The sequence below is a fragment of the Anabrus simplex genome, chromosome 2 (genome assembly GCF_040414725.1).
Source record: "Anabrus simplex isolate iqAnaSimp1 chromosome 2, ASM4041472v1, whole genome shotgun sequence".
In the NCBI taxonomy this organism is placed as follows: Eukaryota; Metazoa; Arthropoda; class Insecta; order Orthoptera; family Tettigoniidae; genus Anabrus; species Anabrus simplex.
In genome coordinates, this window is record NC_090266.1 from 500,786,312 (window position 1) to 500,802,900 (window position 16,589).

The following is a 16,589-nucleotide window of genomic DNA, read 5'->3' on the forward strand; positions in this document are numbered from 1 at the left end:
TTAAGTTTTTTAGATATACTGTAAAAATTCTCATTTTAAAATTTCACCCCTTTTGAGTTCCCCTTAAGTGGAGTTTCCAAAAACAAATCACCTGTTTCTTTACATTTACATGAGATTCCAAACACCCACTTTTTACGTCTGTAACATTTTACGTTTCCAAGATATTCTGTAGACATAGTCTTTCAAAAAATTCACCCCAATTTGTCACTCCTGTTCAACCGCCATTAATTGGATTTTCCAAAAACTAAAAAATACTTGTTTCTTTATTTTTAAAGGAGATCCCATATACAATTTTTCAGTTCTGTAATATCTTTCGTTTCTGACGTATATGTATTCTCATTAAAGGCATTCAACCCATTTTTCACCCTTTTACACCCCTCCTATTGGGATTTACAGGAAACAAAAATACGTGTTTCTTTATTTTTGGAGGAGATTCTAACTACCAATTTTTACATCTGTAAATTTCAAAGTTTTAAGATGTAGGCACACATCATTTTAAAAAATTCACCCCCCTTTTCACCCCCCAATATTTGGATTTTCCAAAAACGAAAAAATACGTGTTTCTTTACTTTTAAAGTAGATACTAAATACCAATTTTCAGGTCTGTAATATCTTCAGGTTCTGAAATATAAGTAGACTCATGTAAGGCATTCGACCCCTTCTTCAACCTTTTCCACCTTCCTATTAGGATTTTCCGAAAACAAAATATACGTGTTTCTTTATTTTTAAAGGAGATTCTAAATACCCATTTTCACATCTATAACCTTTAAAAGTTTTGAGATATAAATACACTCATTTTAAAATATTACCCCCTTTTCGCCCCCACCCTTAATTGGATTTTCCAGATACAAAAAAATACGTGTTTCTTTACTTTTAAAGGAGATCCCAAACACCGATTTTCATGTCTGTAATATCTTCAGTTTCTGAGATATAAGTAGCCTCATTAAAGGCATTCAACCCCTTTTCCACCCCTTTTCACTCCTCCTATTGCGATTTTCCGAAAACAAAAAAATACGTGTTCCTTTATTTTTAATGAAGATTCTAAATACCAGTTTTTACATCTGCAAACTTTAAAAGTTTGGAGATATAGATACACTCATTTTAAAAATTTACCCCCTTTGCACCCTCCCATTAATTGGGTTTTCCAAAAACAAAAAATACGTGTTTCTTTATTTTTAAAAGAGATCAAATGTACCAATTTTCAGGTCTGTAATATCTTCAGTTTCAGAGATATAAGTACCGGTATCCTGATTGATGGCATTCAACCCATTTTTCCCCATTTTCACCGCTCCTATTGGGGTTTTCACAAAACAAAAAAATACGTGTATCCTTATTTTAAAAGAAGATTCTAAATACCAATTTTTACATCTGTAAACTTTTAAAGTTTTGAGATATAGATACACTCTTTTTAAAATTTCACCCCCCTTTTCACCCCCTTAGCGACGGAATATCCAAAAATCCTCTCTTAGCGAGCACTTACATCTTAGTATGAATATATCCCCAAAATTTCATTTCTTTATGTCCAGTAGTTTTGGCTCGGCAATGATGAATCAGTCAGTCAGTCAGTCAGTCAGTCAGTCAGTCAGTCAGTCAGTCAGTCAGTCAGGACAAGTTATTTTATATATATAGATGTATGCTTTATGCCCTGTGATAATGCATACTGTAAGGGATTTTAATGCTTGTTCATAGATGGTATAACTTGTCAATGTTTAGTATTGTAAGGCTGAGGATGACCCCTGGTTGGGTTGTAACCGGTTCCTTAAATTGTGAAATGGTCTACTCTTTGTCATTTTACTTGTAGTATACTGAAAGGTGGATAACCTCATACTTATTCTCCATGGCAACTAAAGTTACCTGCTATAGGTCTTTCACGGCCAAAGAAAAGCTACAGATTATAGAAACGCAGAAGATATTGGAAATCGTGATGCAGGAAGAAAATGAGATGTGGACGAGAGCCGTTTCCACGACTGACGAAAAAATCAATTACGGCTTCAGCAAACTACAGTAGAAGTCCGCTATAGCGAGTATGGGATATAATGAGAACTCTGTTATAACGTTGGTTCTTTTCTGTCCCTTCAAAATTCCTATATCAAACTATGTATTATCCTTCGGTTACAGTGAAAGCCTTATCACTGACGCATCCGTTATTATGAGCAATTAAGCGTGGGCGTTTTTTTCAAGTCACCGATATTTATGCACCCAGCCATTATATTACATATGATAGATCATTTTTGGTATTGTTTCATTGCTATATCAACTAGCGAGCAAATATTTCAGATTGCCTATGGGAATCAACATCTATATCAGGCGATGTCGGAGTCGATTAGTAAAACCTGTCGACAGCTGTTCCGTAAAAAAGAGAAAATGAAAGAGAAGATGATTTCGTAATAAATGCGCAAATAACTTATCCGATAGCAGTTGTAAACTAGTTAAAAATAAAGGCTGGAATAAACGATCGCTTATTGCTTATTGCAGTTAAGTTATAATGGGATACACCTGAAGATATGGCAGAGTGCATCATTTATTTCGGAGGTTACTTTATATTTTTATTAACGCCACAGCAATTTTCGTCCCACTCCTAGGCCTTTGCTATTTCATCGTCGCCATAAGACCTATCTGTGTCGGTGAGAAGTAAAACAAATTGTAAAAATATGTTTTTATATTTTCTCACGTCTGGTTAAATATCAGAAAAGCTATTATCATGTAAACTTATTGCGAGAATGTTATAATTTCTCTACTGGCGCTTGAAAAATGTTTTCATGATACATAAATAGTATGGTTAACTTAGGTTAGTTGACTCTGTTTGAATAAGAAAACTGAAACGTTTGCCACACAATGCGATCCCTTATCTTCTTCCTATGTGCACTTGCAAGCTCTCTCGTCGACATTCGAAGGCAATGTTGGAGTCGATTAGTAATATCCGTCAACTGCCGTTCCGTAAATAAAATCAGAAATGGAAGAGGAGAACATGTTTTCATAACAAATATGTAAATAACATGGTCGATAGCAGTTGTTAAATTGTTAGAAATAAAGGCTAAGTAAAATATCGCTTAATTTTAATACTCTGCACTGAAATTAAGTAAGAATGCGAAACACCTCAAGATATAGCAGAGCGCATCACTTATTTCAGAGATTAGATTATATTTTTTCACGTCTGGTTATATTTTGGTAAAAAAAACTATTCCTATGTAAATGTATAGCGAGAAACTTATAACTTTTCTACTGGGACTTGATATATGTTTCCATGATACATACGCAGTTAAGTTAAGGTAGGCGACACTGAATAAGAAAACTGAAGCGTTTGCCACAAAATTGACCTTCGGTATTGTTTTCTCACTATGTGCACTTGCGAGCTTTCTCATCGACATTCAAATGCGATGTCGGAGGATTCGATTAGTAATAGCTATTGACTGCTGTTCTCTAAAGAAAATTAGAAATGAAAGAGGAGAACATGTTTTCATAACAAATACGAAAATAACGTTGTCGATAGCGGTTGTTAACTCGTTAGAAATAAAGACTAAGTAAAATATCGCTTAATTTTAATACTCTACACTGAAATTAAGCAAGAATGTGATACACTTCAAGAAATGGTAAAGCTCATCACTATTTTTAGAGGTTAGTTTATATTTTCTGGCGGGTGGTTAAAATTCGGAGAGGCTAATCCCATGTAAATTTATACCAAGAAAGTTAGGGCCTATCATTTCTCTACTAGCGCTTGGAATATGTTTTCATGACACATATAGTATGGTTAAGTTAAGTTAGGTGACGTTGTTTGAATAAGAAAACAAACATTTCTTTACAAGTTGTTTTACGTAGCACCGAAACAGAAAGGTCTTATGGTGACGATGGGACAGGGAAGGGCTAGGAGTGGGAAGGAAGCGGTTGTGGCCTTAATTAAGGTACAGCTCCAGCATTTGCCTGATGTGAGAATGGGAAGCCACGGAAAACCATCTTCAGGGCTGCCGACAGTGGGGTTCGAACACACTATCTCCCGAATGCTGGATACTGGCTGCACTTAAGCGACTGCAGCTATCGAGCTTGGTAACTGAAACATTTGCCACAAAATGTGATCGATCATTAAACCGTATAGTTTTCTCGCTATGTACACCTTGCGAGCTCCCTCATTGACATTCGAAGGCGATGTCGGAGTCGATTAGTAATACCCGTCGACTGCTGTTCATGAAAACAAAATTCAAAATGAAAGAGGATAACACATTTTTGTAATAAATGCGTAAATGACGTGGCCGATAGCAGTTGTTAACTCATTAGAAATAAAGGCTAAAGTAAACGATCCTTTCATTTTAATGTTATATACTGAAATTAAGCAAGAATGTGATACACCTCAAGATATGGCAGAGTACATCACTGATTTCAGAGGATAATTTTTATTTTCACGCGTCTAGTAACATTTCGGAAAGGGTAATCCCACATAAATTTGTATCGAGGAGGTTATCATTTCTGTACGTGCACTTGAAATATGTTTTCATGATACATACGCGGTTAGATTAGCTGACGTCGTTTGAAGAAGAGAACTGTAACGTTTGCCACATAGGCCTCTGGAATGATACTATAATTTTTTCAGAACAAAATTAAACACAAACCTTCACATAGTATTGGATTTCGAAACATAGCAAACGAGTAAGCCGTAGTATGGATATTATCTGCGAAAACACAAGTTTTGAACAAAGTGATCGCTGTTTCATACAGATTTTAATGTGTATAGTGTTTTCCAAACTTTTACGAAAAATTGGATGTAACGACAATCCGCTAGAGCGAGTAAATTTTCCACCGTTATGAATTCTCTCTAGCGGACTTTGACTGTAGTAGGAATCGCCGGGCATTTTGTGGACAGAAAGCAAAGTTTCCTGAAATTGAAGCAAGATTATGTGCGTATATCAAAGAAAAGAGACAATTCGGATGTGCCTTACGAGTGAAATGTGCCAACTTAAAACCCTATTGATTGCAAAGGAACTAGGCGCTACGGGATTCACAGGTAGTCGTGGACGGCTTACGCGACTTTATGTTCGTTTATGGCTACAATTTTTGAAGAAAAACTACCATCGTACAGAGTCTTCCAACAGATTATGAATATAAAATTGTGAATTTCCGCAAATATGTGATCAATTTATGCAAGAAAATCTTTCACAAACAGGCAACGCAGACCAGATACCAATTTTATTCAAAATACAGGTTGATTATACTGTAAACAAAAAAGGTGCGTCCAACGTCATAGTTAGAAATGGCAGGAATAAGAAGCAAAAGTGTACAGTTACACTTTGTGTAACAGCAGATAGAAAAAACTGCCCCCCATACGTCATATCCAAATGGAAAACAATTAAAAAAATTAACGTGAAAGGCATTATCGTCTAAGCGCAACACAAAGTGTGGACAGATAATAGCCTAGTAGTAGACTGGGTGAAGCAGGTTTGGCAACAGTGCCCTGAAGCGCTACTAAATCTCAGAAATATGATCATTTTAGACAGTTTTCATGGGCACACTACTAAAGAGTTTCATAATGTTTTGACAAGGGGTAGAATGGACTTGTTAATAATTCCCGGAGGTCTAACATCCATTCTCCAACCAATTGACGTATGCATTAACCAGCCTTTTAAGGCAGCAGTGAAACAACTGTACACATGTTGGATGGCAGACGAAGCGCACAAATTTACGCCTACTGGTAAAATCAAGCGTCCAGAAGTGAAGCAGATTTGTGAATGGATAAATCATTGGGATTCCATTCCTCTGCAACAGGTGGTCAAGAGTTGCAAGAAATGCAGTATCTCTAATTTTTATTTTCTGATTAATGTACTTAATTTAATTTTTATTTGCTAATGTATGTACTGTTTATATTTTTTTATTTATGGCTTTCTAACTTATTCCAATAAAGTAAGTAAAAAATACCACACTTTCCAACCAGAGAATAAAGTAGGTGTGAACATAATCACGTGATTTCGACCGCTTCACACTTCTTTTGTCTGCTCAGCTAATAGTCCATTTCTAAATTTCGTACAATTGTAATGAGTTGCTGATGACAGTTTGAAGAACGAAGTATTGAGTGTGAAAATATTAGGTCTACTGTTCTAAGCTTCTAGTGAATATTTTAAACATCCAATATCTGCTCACAGAAATCTTCTATTTATCTCCTAGCTGTGGCAGCTGTGGAGATCACGAATGCATGACCTTGATTCTGTTCACTGCAATGGTTATGCACAGAGCAGTTCCTGCCCATGTAAAACATAAAAAGAGGGAAACCTCTGAAAAAGGGAGAGAAGACCATTGTGTTGAATGTATTTAATAAGTTTATGGAAATTTAACCCGACTGAATAATTGATGCATACCTGCCAACTTTACAAAACCAAAAATCAGGAGAAATCAGGAGATACAATTGGTCAAAACTGCTTATTCTACTTGTCTTGCGCAAAACAGTACTATGATATATTTATAACACTTATTGTCTCAAAGCCCGACTGCTGCTATACGAGGCTACAAGGCTAAAAATTACACATCTCTATTCTGTCACAGGAAGTAAGTGAGTGAAATGATCGGTCTCTGATAAGCCTTCCGAAAATAGTATGAACTAATGCTCCACTTGTGTGAATCAGTCATGCACTTAGATGCCATTACTTAGCAAATGCATAAATTAATATATTGCATCAAGCGCCTGCGCGATTAAGCAAAGCTCAATGCTACTTGTATCAAATAACTATCTGATGTACCCATGCTTCGCTATGGAATTCTCAGAAAGACTGTCCTTAAACTTTTCAAAATTGAAGTCAAAATAGGTCATTACAATGATGTCAGTACGAATGTCGCGATTACAAGCAATGCTGTCATATGAAATATTCGATAAAATGAAAAACAGCAGATTTTCTCACTTTTAACGAAAAGTACTATGGTACCAATATAAATGGTCTGTTATTGGAAGTTATATATTTTTCAGCTAACTCATTCCTGGTTGCCAGCATTTTACCCAGTGTGCTAAGTTGGGCTCATCAGTTGGTCAGGCATCTGATGGCCAGGCAGGCATCAATTTTTGGAAATGAGACAAAGTATCTCATGGTGCATTGGCACTGCCGGTGGCTCTAAGTAGTCTACGCATTGACCTCCATGGTATGCACTAGCCATACGTCTTGGTGGGTGTGCTATGTACCAACTGACGAGCCCAACTTAGCACACTGGGGCGAAACGCTGGCAACCAGGAATGAGTTAGCTGGAAAATTTATAATGTCCAATAACGGACCAACTACATTGGTATTATAAATTTACTAATTCGGGACAAATATTTCGGATTCCCTATGGGAATCAACATCTATATCAGACTGATGTGAATGAACATGAACATGGCACGCGAGAACGAGAGATTGACAATCAATATATGCGCCGCGATATACAGGTTCCAATAAACACTGCACATTCGTGCACATTTCTTCCATTAATAAACGATATTTTGTTTGAAAGCGGCCAATGAGCAAAGGACTTCTGGCCACACTGGCGTAAAAAAGCTGAAATGGCGGGATTTGAAAACAAATGTTTGAAGTTCACCAAAAAATATGTTAAAATATCAGGAGAAATATTTTAATAATTGGGAGGCGGGGAAAAATGTCAAAAATCGGGAGTCTCCCGCCTAAATTGGGAAAGTTGGCAGGTATGTTGATGATATCAGAAAATTAACATCCGAGTTCGCTGGTGTGTGTGTTTCAAGTGCACGAAAAGAATCGCCCACCACCAGTAGTGTTACTGAGTAAAAGGGGACTGCGTATGAGGAGTGTTTTAAACGTGGAGCGTGCAAATTTGTAAGTAATTTAGAAGAGGATTCTAGTGATGCAAGAGACAACAAATCCTCAAATCCGACAGGGAACAGAGCCTCTTGCAAGTTCAGATTAATGAAATGCTTGTCATATAAGTAGGCCTATTTGTTAATTTTCATGGCAAATATATTTTATAGCAGTGATAATGTATTTTTATCATCTCCAATATGTTCAGGCAAAGCAGCCATATTCGTAAATTTACAGGTTCATATTTGGGTAAAGGCCACGTGGACATCGTGGAGTGATATGAAATGTTTATGCATATTTTGCTCTTTTGATGGAAGGAATTTTAGTTCATTTCATTTTTTTTTTCAAAATGATCCTTCCTAAAATTAGAACGCAGGGATTATTTGAGTAAATAAGGTAATATCAGGCCCAAGATATAGACAGTAAAGTCTGTGCGCAAAAGGGTAAGGTTCCAGTGTATGGGACCCTCACCAGGATTACCCGATTCAAGAACTGGAAAAAATCCAAAGAGAAGCAGCTCGATTTGTTCTGGGTGATTTCAAACAAAAGAGTAGCGTTATAAAAATGTTGCAAAGTTTGGGGTGGGAAGAATTGGGAGAAAGAAAACGAGCTGCTCGACTAAGTGGTATGTTGCAGGTTATAAATTTCATCTTCTTTATCCGTATTGAAGATCTACTTGTGATACAAATTCTTATAATTTTGTTAATTACCACCTATTCAATATGGGCTCCATGGTATGCACTAACCATATGTCTTGGTGGGTGTGCTATGTACCAACTAACGAGCCCAACTTAGCACACTGGGGCGATTGATGGACAGACGGAAGGAATATTGTGAAGGGAAATGTTTCTTAAACGGCATATTTATCATATCAAAAAGAAGGCATATAAAAATGACTGCAGAAAAGAGCTGATGTTGATGGGTAATTAACAAAATTATAAGAATTTGTATCACAAGTGGTATGTTCCGAGCTGTCAGCGGAGACATGGCATGGAATGACATTAGTTGACGAATAAGTTTGAGTGACGTCTTTAAAAGTAGAAAAGATCACAATATGAAGGAAGTTGGAATTCAAGGGGACAAATTGGGGCAAATATTCATTTATAGGTAGGGGAGTTAGGGATTGGAATAACTCACCAAGGGAGATGTTCAACAAATTTCCAATTTCTTTGAAATCATTTAAGAAAAGGCTATGAAAACAACAGACAGGGAATCTGCCACCTGGGCGACTGCCCTAAATGCAGAGCACTTTTGACTGATTGACTGAAAAATTATGGGTATGGAAATTAAGTAAAGTACTCGGACATAATCAGCAAAAGGTTCCAAAGAACAGACAAGGAGCATATTCAGGATAAGGAAAGATAGTAACGGCATATTTATCATATCAAAAAGGCATATAAAAATGACTGCAAAGAAGAGCTGATGTTAATGGGCTCTTACCCATGCAGAGGAAAAAAGTATTCAAAAGAGAACTTTCAAAATAATGTGGATAAGCTAAGTCGGGTGGCAAAGAAACCTTCCTGCTAAAAATAATGAATTGTAGAAGGCAAGGGAAAAGCAGGAACTCATTTCAGGTTTGAGGGGATTGCTGGACAGACGGAAGGAATATTGTAAAGGGAAATGTTTCTAATGTTGTTTTGAATGATAGGTTTGATTGGAGGAGAATAATAATGATGGAAATGAAGTCATATTCAAAGTGGAGAGAATGGTAAATAAGATAGTCTCAGTAAGTAGCAGTAATAGACAAAATTTGTCTAGAAATGGTGCAATATAATGAGAAGACAGAGATAAAATGGCCTCATAGAGTAATAGGATTAGTATGGAATGAATCTTCTGAATGAATGAATTAAAGAGCATTAGACTCCGCAATGACCTTAAATTTTACATTCCCAACCATACCAGTAAGTGCATGAATCTGCAAGGCAAAGGAACAGAAAGGATTGCAAGACCTATCAAAACATCAAACTACTAACATTCTGAAGACTGAACTCCTGACAACTGGAAGAAACATAAGGGAGCTGAATACCAGGTAGAGAAATACAAAACTTAAAGAAATAAAAAACTGGAACAGTTGGGCTGTTTCAGGTACTCAGGATGTATACTCTGTCAGGATGGTAGAAAAGCAACTGAAATCAGGTCAAGGTGTAGCAAAGCTAAAGCCGTAATTTCACAGTTACGAACAATGGCAGAGGTGCCAACCGTTGAAGTGGGTTTTCAGTAATCTCCCCTCCCCCCTGAGAAAATGTTTGAGTCAATTCAACAGTATCCTCCAACCTACTTAATAATGACACCAGCTTTGCCGTTCCAACAGCAATCTATTGTAAAGTATTTCAAATTAAGTTATACAATAAAATTTTCACATTACCAGTTAAATCTGTCATATAACATTTCTTGCAGCTTGTTTCGAACCCAACAGCTGCTTTTCAGTGTGGATTTTCTTGAAGCATCCTTCTGCCTTTGATGGCATTTATGCCTTCTGAACCATAAGCGATTCCAGTGTAATGTGCTTAATGTAGGCCTGAATTCCCTCTGATTTTTCCTATCAACACTGAAAACTCTTTGTATCAGGTACACTTAATACTGAAAATACAATATTACCGACGGTTTTGTACTGGAGAAGAGCAGAGTAGAGCTCCTTCAATCACAACGAATTTCAGAACGCTGACGGGTAGCAAAAGAAAGTAGAGATCGAAGTACCGTTGCCAACTCACAAGCGCCGAAATGAGGAGGGTTGAGCAGTAATGCTCAAAAGGATCCATTTTTCCTGCTTTCCTTTCCCCCCCCCAGCATAATAATAATAATAATAATAATAATAATAATAATAATAATAATAATAATAATAACAACAACAACATTTTCGTATGACTATTTGTAGCTGGGTGCAGCCCTTGTAAGGCAGACCCTCCGATGAGGGTGGGCGGCATCTGCCATGTGTAGGTAAATGAGTTTTATTGTGGTGGAGGACAGTGTTATGTGTGGTGTGAGAGTTGCAGGGATGTTTGGGACAGCACAAACACTGAGTCAAGGAAATTAACCATTTAAGGTTAAAATCTCCGATCTGGCCGGGTATCGAACCCGGGACCCTATGGACCAAAGGCCAGCACGCTAACCATTTAGCCATGGAGCTGGACAAAGTAAACTTGTGTCCTCATCCCGACGAGGTGCAGCGCTTTTCAGGCACACCCCCAATGGAGGTGAGCTGCATGTATAATTTGAACCATACACCAGCCCTCCTGCGATTCTTAAATTTCTGGCAGTACTGGGAATCGAAACCGGACATGTGAGGACGGCAGCTAATAGTGCTAACCGTTAGACTATGGAGGCAAGTAAACTCGTGTCCTCATCCCGAGGTTGTGCAGCTCTTTTGAGGCACACCACCAATGGAGGTGAGCTGCATGTAACATTTGAACCACATACCAGCCTTCTTGCCATTCCTAAATTGCTGGCAGGACCAGGAATTGAACTTGGGCCCGCAAGGATGGCAGCTAATAACACTAACCATTCGTGATATTGTCACTTTTTCGTAATAATTTCCCCATTGACCATAATACCGTAATTGTGAGGTGAAATCCGTAATAGCTGGCACCTCTGCAATGGTATATTGTAAGAAGGAAGCAAGTTCAATGACAAAACTATCCTTGCATTTCTATGTTTATAGACTGACTTCGTTATAAGGAAGTCAAAGCTGGGCTGATTAGAGACACCAAAATCGTAAACCTGAGGTAACATATACATGAAAGTACAAATAAGTACAAATAAGTACAAATAAGTGGGAATATTAGCAGGAGGACTAAGTTAGGAATGCTGAGTAAGAACCAGCATCGGTGGTGAGATCGCGTGAGGTGAACTGAAGAGGATAATTTACCTGGGAGAATTATGGTATTTGTCAATGGAAAAGAGAGAGAGAGAGAGAGATGATGGTTAGGCTCAGTTTTTAATGATCTGAAGGTAAGAGATGGAGAAGCTGAACAGGTCACAGAGCTAACTGCAAATAGATTATGGTGCTTGGAGGCACTTATTTCATTTAGAGGCCTCCAGATGATTGCAGATAGGCATAACAGTTGATAATTAGTTTCTCTCTCTGCCTCCCTCTTACCTATCCCAAGTACTCTCTGTACAAATGAATTATTTCCAGATGAGGTACCAAACATGTAGTTGGCAAGTAATTAGATGTAAAACTTATGAACATGTATAGTATTCAATGATTATTTTTTAAAATTGCTATGAAATGTCGCTCACATATCTTCAATGTTCTTTACAAATAATTAGACACGCAAGATCCTTCAGCTCAATCTCTTTTTCCAAAATATACAGCAAACAGAACAGGTCTTCAGCTAAACAAGCAACATTTATATACGGACGACTATGTGACCAACTACAAAAGGTTTTCAGATAAAGAAGCATCATTTACTTAATAAACTTAATATAAATAACTGAGCAGTTACTTACTTTGATAGCAAATATGATAATTCTTCCATCAGACACCATATTCAAAAACAATGCCATAGCCTCATCCTCATGTGGAGAGTACGTGTCAAATGTTCGTTGAGCCATAACACTTCCACTAGCCTGATTTAGAACCAGTACATGAATTCCACGGCCTTTATGTTCTTCTCCATCTTCAAGTATCTGTAACAATAATAATAATAAAAATCCACATATAATTACTACATGCACATTCTGACAACAAAAAAAATGTTACGGCCGCAAATTTTGATGTAAAGTTGATGTATTCACAAAGACGCACACACGAAATGCTGTCAGTTGTGTATACTATTTTATTTACATGTTATTCACACAAATTCTATACACACAAACTAATAAGCTGCCATCATAAAACAAAACACTACTACGGAGAATAAGGAGAAGACTGCAACCGTTGCATGTCAACTACCAACCCAACAAAATTCACATACACTTGGCTAATACTACTTCCACAAAAGTTTCGCTAAAAACAACTCCACTCTACTCCCAAGACTGCCTCTTTATATACGTTGCCTTGCCAGGCTTCTAGAAGTGTGACCAACATTTGAACAGCCGTGTGCAGAAATAAGTGAAGCCACCGAAATCCTTGTCATGTAATGTGTTATTTAAGTTTGGCCTTGTCATCATTTTAAAATTTTTATATAAAACAGCTGTTTGTAAATAAAAAAGGAACATTTAAAGATTTTAATCTCAAGAGCTTTATGCAAAATATTTATGTTTTGAAAATTGATGTTGATTGAAAATTTTAATTAGAATAAGGTTTTTAGGACTCTCAACAAAGGACATTACTGAAGAATATATGGAAAGTTAAAAAAAAAAAATTGTTGTAACTGATGTGTTTGAAGAAGAAAAATATTTTGGACTCTTTGAAAACAGGATTATGTTGGAAGAAACTTTTGTAATCTATATATATATAAAGTAGCTTGTCCTGACTGACTGATTCATCATCGCCGAGCCAAAACTACTGGACATAAAGAAATGAAATTTTGGGGATATATTCATATTAAGATGTAGGTGCTCGCTAAGAGAGGATTTTTGGATATTCCGTCGCTAAGGAGGTGAAAAGGGGGGTGAAATTTTAAAATGAGTGTGTTTATATCTCAAAACTTTAAAAGTTTACAGATGTGAAAATTGGTATTTAGAATTTTCTTTAAAAATAAGGAAACACGTATTTTTTTGTTTTCAGAAAATCCCAATAGGAGGGGTGAAAAAGGGTGAAAAAGGGGTTGAATGCCTAATCAGGATACCGGAGCTTATATCTCAGAAACTGAAGATATTACAGACCAGAAAATTGGTACTTTTGATCTCTTTTAAAAATAAAGAAACACGTATTTTTTGTTTTTGGAAAATCCAATTAATGGGAGGGTGAAAAGGGGGTGAATTTTAAAAATGAATGAATCTATATCTCCAAACTTTTAAAGTTTGCAGATGTAAAAATTGGTATTTAGAATCTTCATTAAAAATAAACACGCATTTTTTTGTTTTCGGAAAATCGCAATAGGAATCGTGAAAAGGGGTGAACAAGGGGTTGAATGCCTTTAATGAGGCTACTTATATCTCAGAACCTGAAGATATTACAGACCTAAAAATTGGTATTTGGGATCTCTTTTAAAAATAAACACGCATTTTTTTGTTTTTGGAAAATCCAATTACTAGGGGGGGGGGGGGGGGGTTAAGAGTGGGTGACATTTTAAAATGAGTGTATCTATATCTCAAAACTTTTAAAGTGTATGGATATAAAAATTGGTATTTAGAATCTCCTTTAAAAATAAAGAAACACGTATTCTTTTGTTTTTGGAAAATCCCAATAGGAAGGGTGTAAAAGGGTGAATAATGGGTTGAATGCCTTTAATGAGGCTACTTATATTTCAGAACCTGAAGATATTACAGACCTGAAAATTGGTATTTGGGATCTACTTTAAAAGTAAAGAAACACACGTATTTTTTCGTTTTTTAAAAATTCAAATATTGGGGGGTGAAAAGGGGGGTGTGAATTTTTTAAAATGAGTGTGTCTACATCTTAAAACTTTAAAATTTACAGATGTAAAAATTGGTAGTTAGAATCTCCTCTAAAAATAAAGGAACACGTATTTTTTGTTTCCTGTAAATCCCAATAGGAGGGGTGTAAAAGGGTGAAAAATGGGTTGAATGTCTTTAATGAGGATACTTATATTTCAGAACCTGAAGATATTACAGAACTGAAAATTTGTATATGGGACCTCCTTTAAAAATAAAGAAACACGTATTTTTTAGTTTTTGGAAAATCCAATTAATGGCGGTTAAACAGGAGTGACAAATTGGGGTTAATTTTTTGAAAGGCTATATCTACAGAATATCTTGGAAACGTAAAATGTTACAGACGTAAAAAGTGGGTGTTTGGAATCTGCTGTAAATGTAAAGAAACATAGGTGATTTGTTTTTTGAAACTCCACTTAAGGGAAACTCAAAAGGGGTGAAATTTTAAAATGAGAATTTTTACAGTATATCTAAAAAAACTTAACATGTTACAGAAGTGAAAAATGGTATTTTTTATCTCTATTAAACATAACGAATCGTGTATATTTAGTTTTCGGAAATACCACTTGGTTGGTGGGGGGGTGGGTAAAAGTGACTGAAAATGGTGTTGAATTCTTTTAATTAGGCTACTGATATCTCAAAAATGAAGATGTTACAGACGTGAAATTTGATATTTGCAATCTGCTTTAAAAGTAAAGAAAGACGTATTCTCGGAAAATCCAATGAATGGGGGGGGGGGGGGGGTGAAAGAATTAAAAATTTAATTGACTTAATTGTATGAGAATGCATACATCTAATAAAAACTAAAGTTGTTACAGACGTGAAAATTCGTATTTAGATCTCCTTTAAAAACAAAGAAAAACGCGTTTTGGTGGGGAAACCATCTTGGAGGGTGGGAGTGTAAAGGAGTTGAATTCCTTTCATGGGGACACACAAAGCAAAAACTGAAGAAGTTAGAGTCGTGATAATTAGTATTTAGAAGATCTTTTACTATTAAAGAAACAAGTATTTTTTGCGGGAAAATTCACTTAGGGGAGGGGGGGGGGGGGGAGAGTAGTGTGAAATGAAGTGAAAAAAGTAAATTTTTTTAATGGGGATACTTATATCTCAAAACTGAAGACAATAGACGTGAACATTGGTGTTTGGAATCTCCTTTAAACATAAAGAAACAAGCCTTCTTTTAATTTTTTTTTGGGGTGGGGGGGAGGCAGGGGTGGCGGTAAATAAACTTAACGGCGGTGGGGTGTAGAAGGAGATGAGACCAATTGATTTTACTGTTCTTAATGTACTTATAAGAATCCTCCGTTGCTCAGGCGGCAGCGCGCCGGCCTCTCACAGCTGGGTTCCGTGGTTCAAATCCCGGTCTCTCCATGTGATATTCGTGCTGGAAAAAACGGAGGCGGGACAGGTTTTTCTCCGGATACTCCGGTTTTCCCTGTCATCAGCCATTCCAGCAACACATAATAATAATAATGATAATAATAATAATAATAATAATAATGTTCCGGACCGTCGTCAAATGTGCGGACCGCGCTGGAAACGGCTCCTGGACGGGTAATGACCACCGAACTGTAGGTAATACTGGAACGCTGACTGTATGGGAGCGACGTGCGGCTTCCGGGGCGACTAGCTGTACGGCATGGAGGCATGATTGACATACACGTAAATGCGATGAGACATAGGTATCTTGGCGAATTTTAAACATTTAGGCGGAATGTCTCTTGCAGATTTCACCTGATTAACGGTGAAATATATATTTCAGAGGATTAATAGCAATTTGAAACTGAATATGGCTAGGAATATTGGATAAAATGAAAATATTTCTAGGCCTGATTATTCTCAAACATTTTTTCTTCAAGGGATCACAAGACAGTAAATGCGTATACCTACACTAAAAACAAATACCAAACCCCTGGCGCTACAGCCTCGAAGGGCCAGGGCCTACGAAGCGACTGCTGCTCAGCCCTAAGGCCTGCAGATTAGGAGGTGTCGTGGGGTCAGCACGACGAATCCTCTCGGCCGTTATTCTTGGCTCTCGAGACCGATACCTACACTAGAAAGGCAATAAAATAGACGCCATACAAACGAAACATATGCATAAAAAATTATAGCTTAGTGAGTTTAGACGGGAAATATCTGCGAATGATGGTCAATTGAAAATACATTGTAATCAGGTTTTGAACCATATTTATTATCAGGACAAAGGCAGCATGCGTATGCATGTATACATATTAATACATACACACACAACTTCGCATAGGAATATACACTTAATAAACAAAATATATACACGTTACAAAATAATTGATCTGC

General features: G+C 36.8%; 1 protein-coding gene across 3 annotated transcripts in view; it reads right to left on the reverse strand.

Annotated features, from left to right (window-relative positions):
• LOC136864197 (protein O-linked-mannose beta-1,2-N-acetylglucosaminyltransferase 1) overlaps positions 1 to 16,589 on the reverse strand; it is a 652,704-nt gene that overhangs the window by 251,031 nt on the left and 385,084 nt on the right. For all 3 annotated transcript variants that reach the window (XM_067140873.2, XM_067140872.2, XM_067140875.2), the window contains one exon: positions 12,225 to 12,404. In XM_067140873.2, coding sequence (XP_066996974.1) covers positions 12,225 to 12,404 — 180 coding nt within the window. The remainder of the gene's footprint in view (positions 1 to 12,224; positions 12,405 to 16,589) is intronic.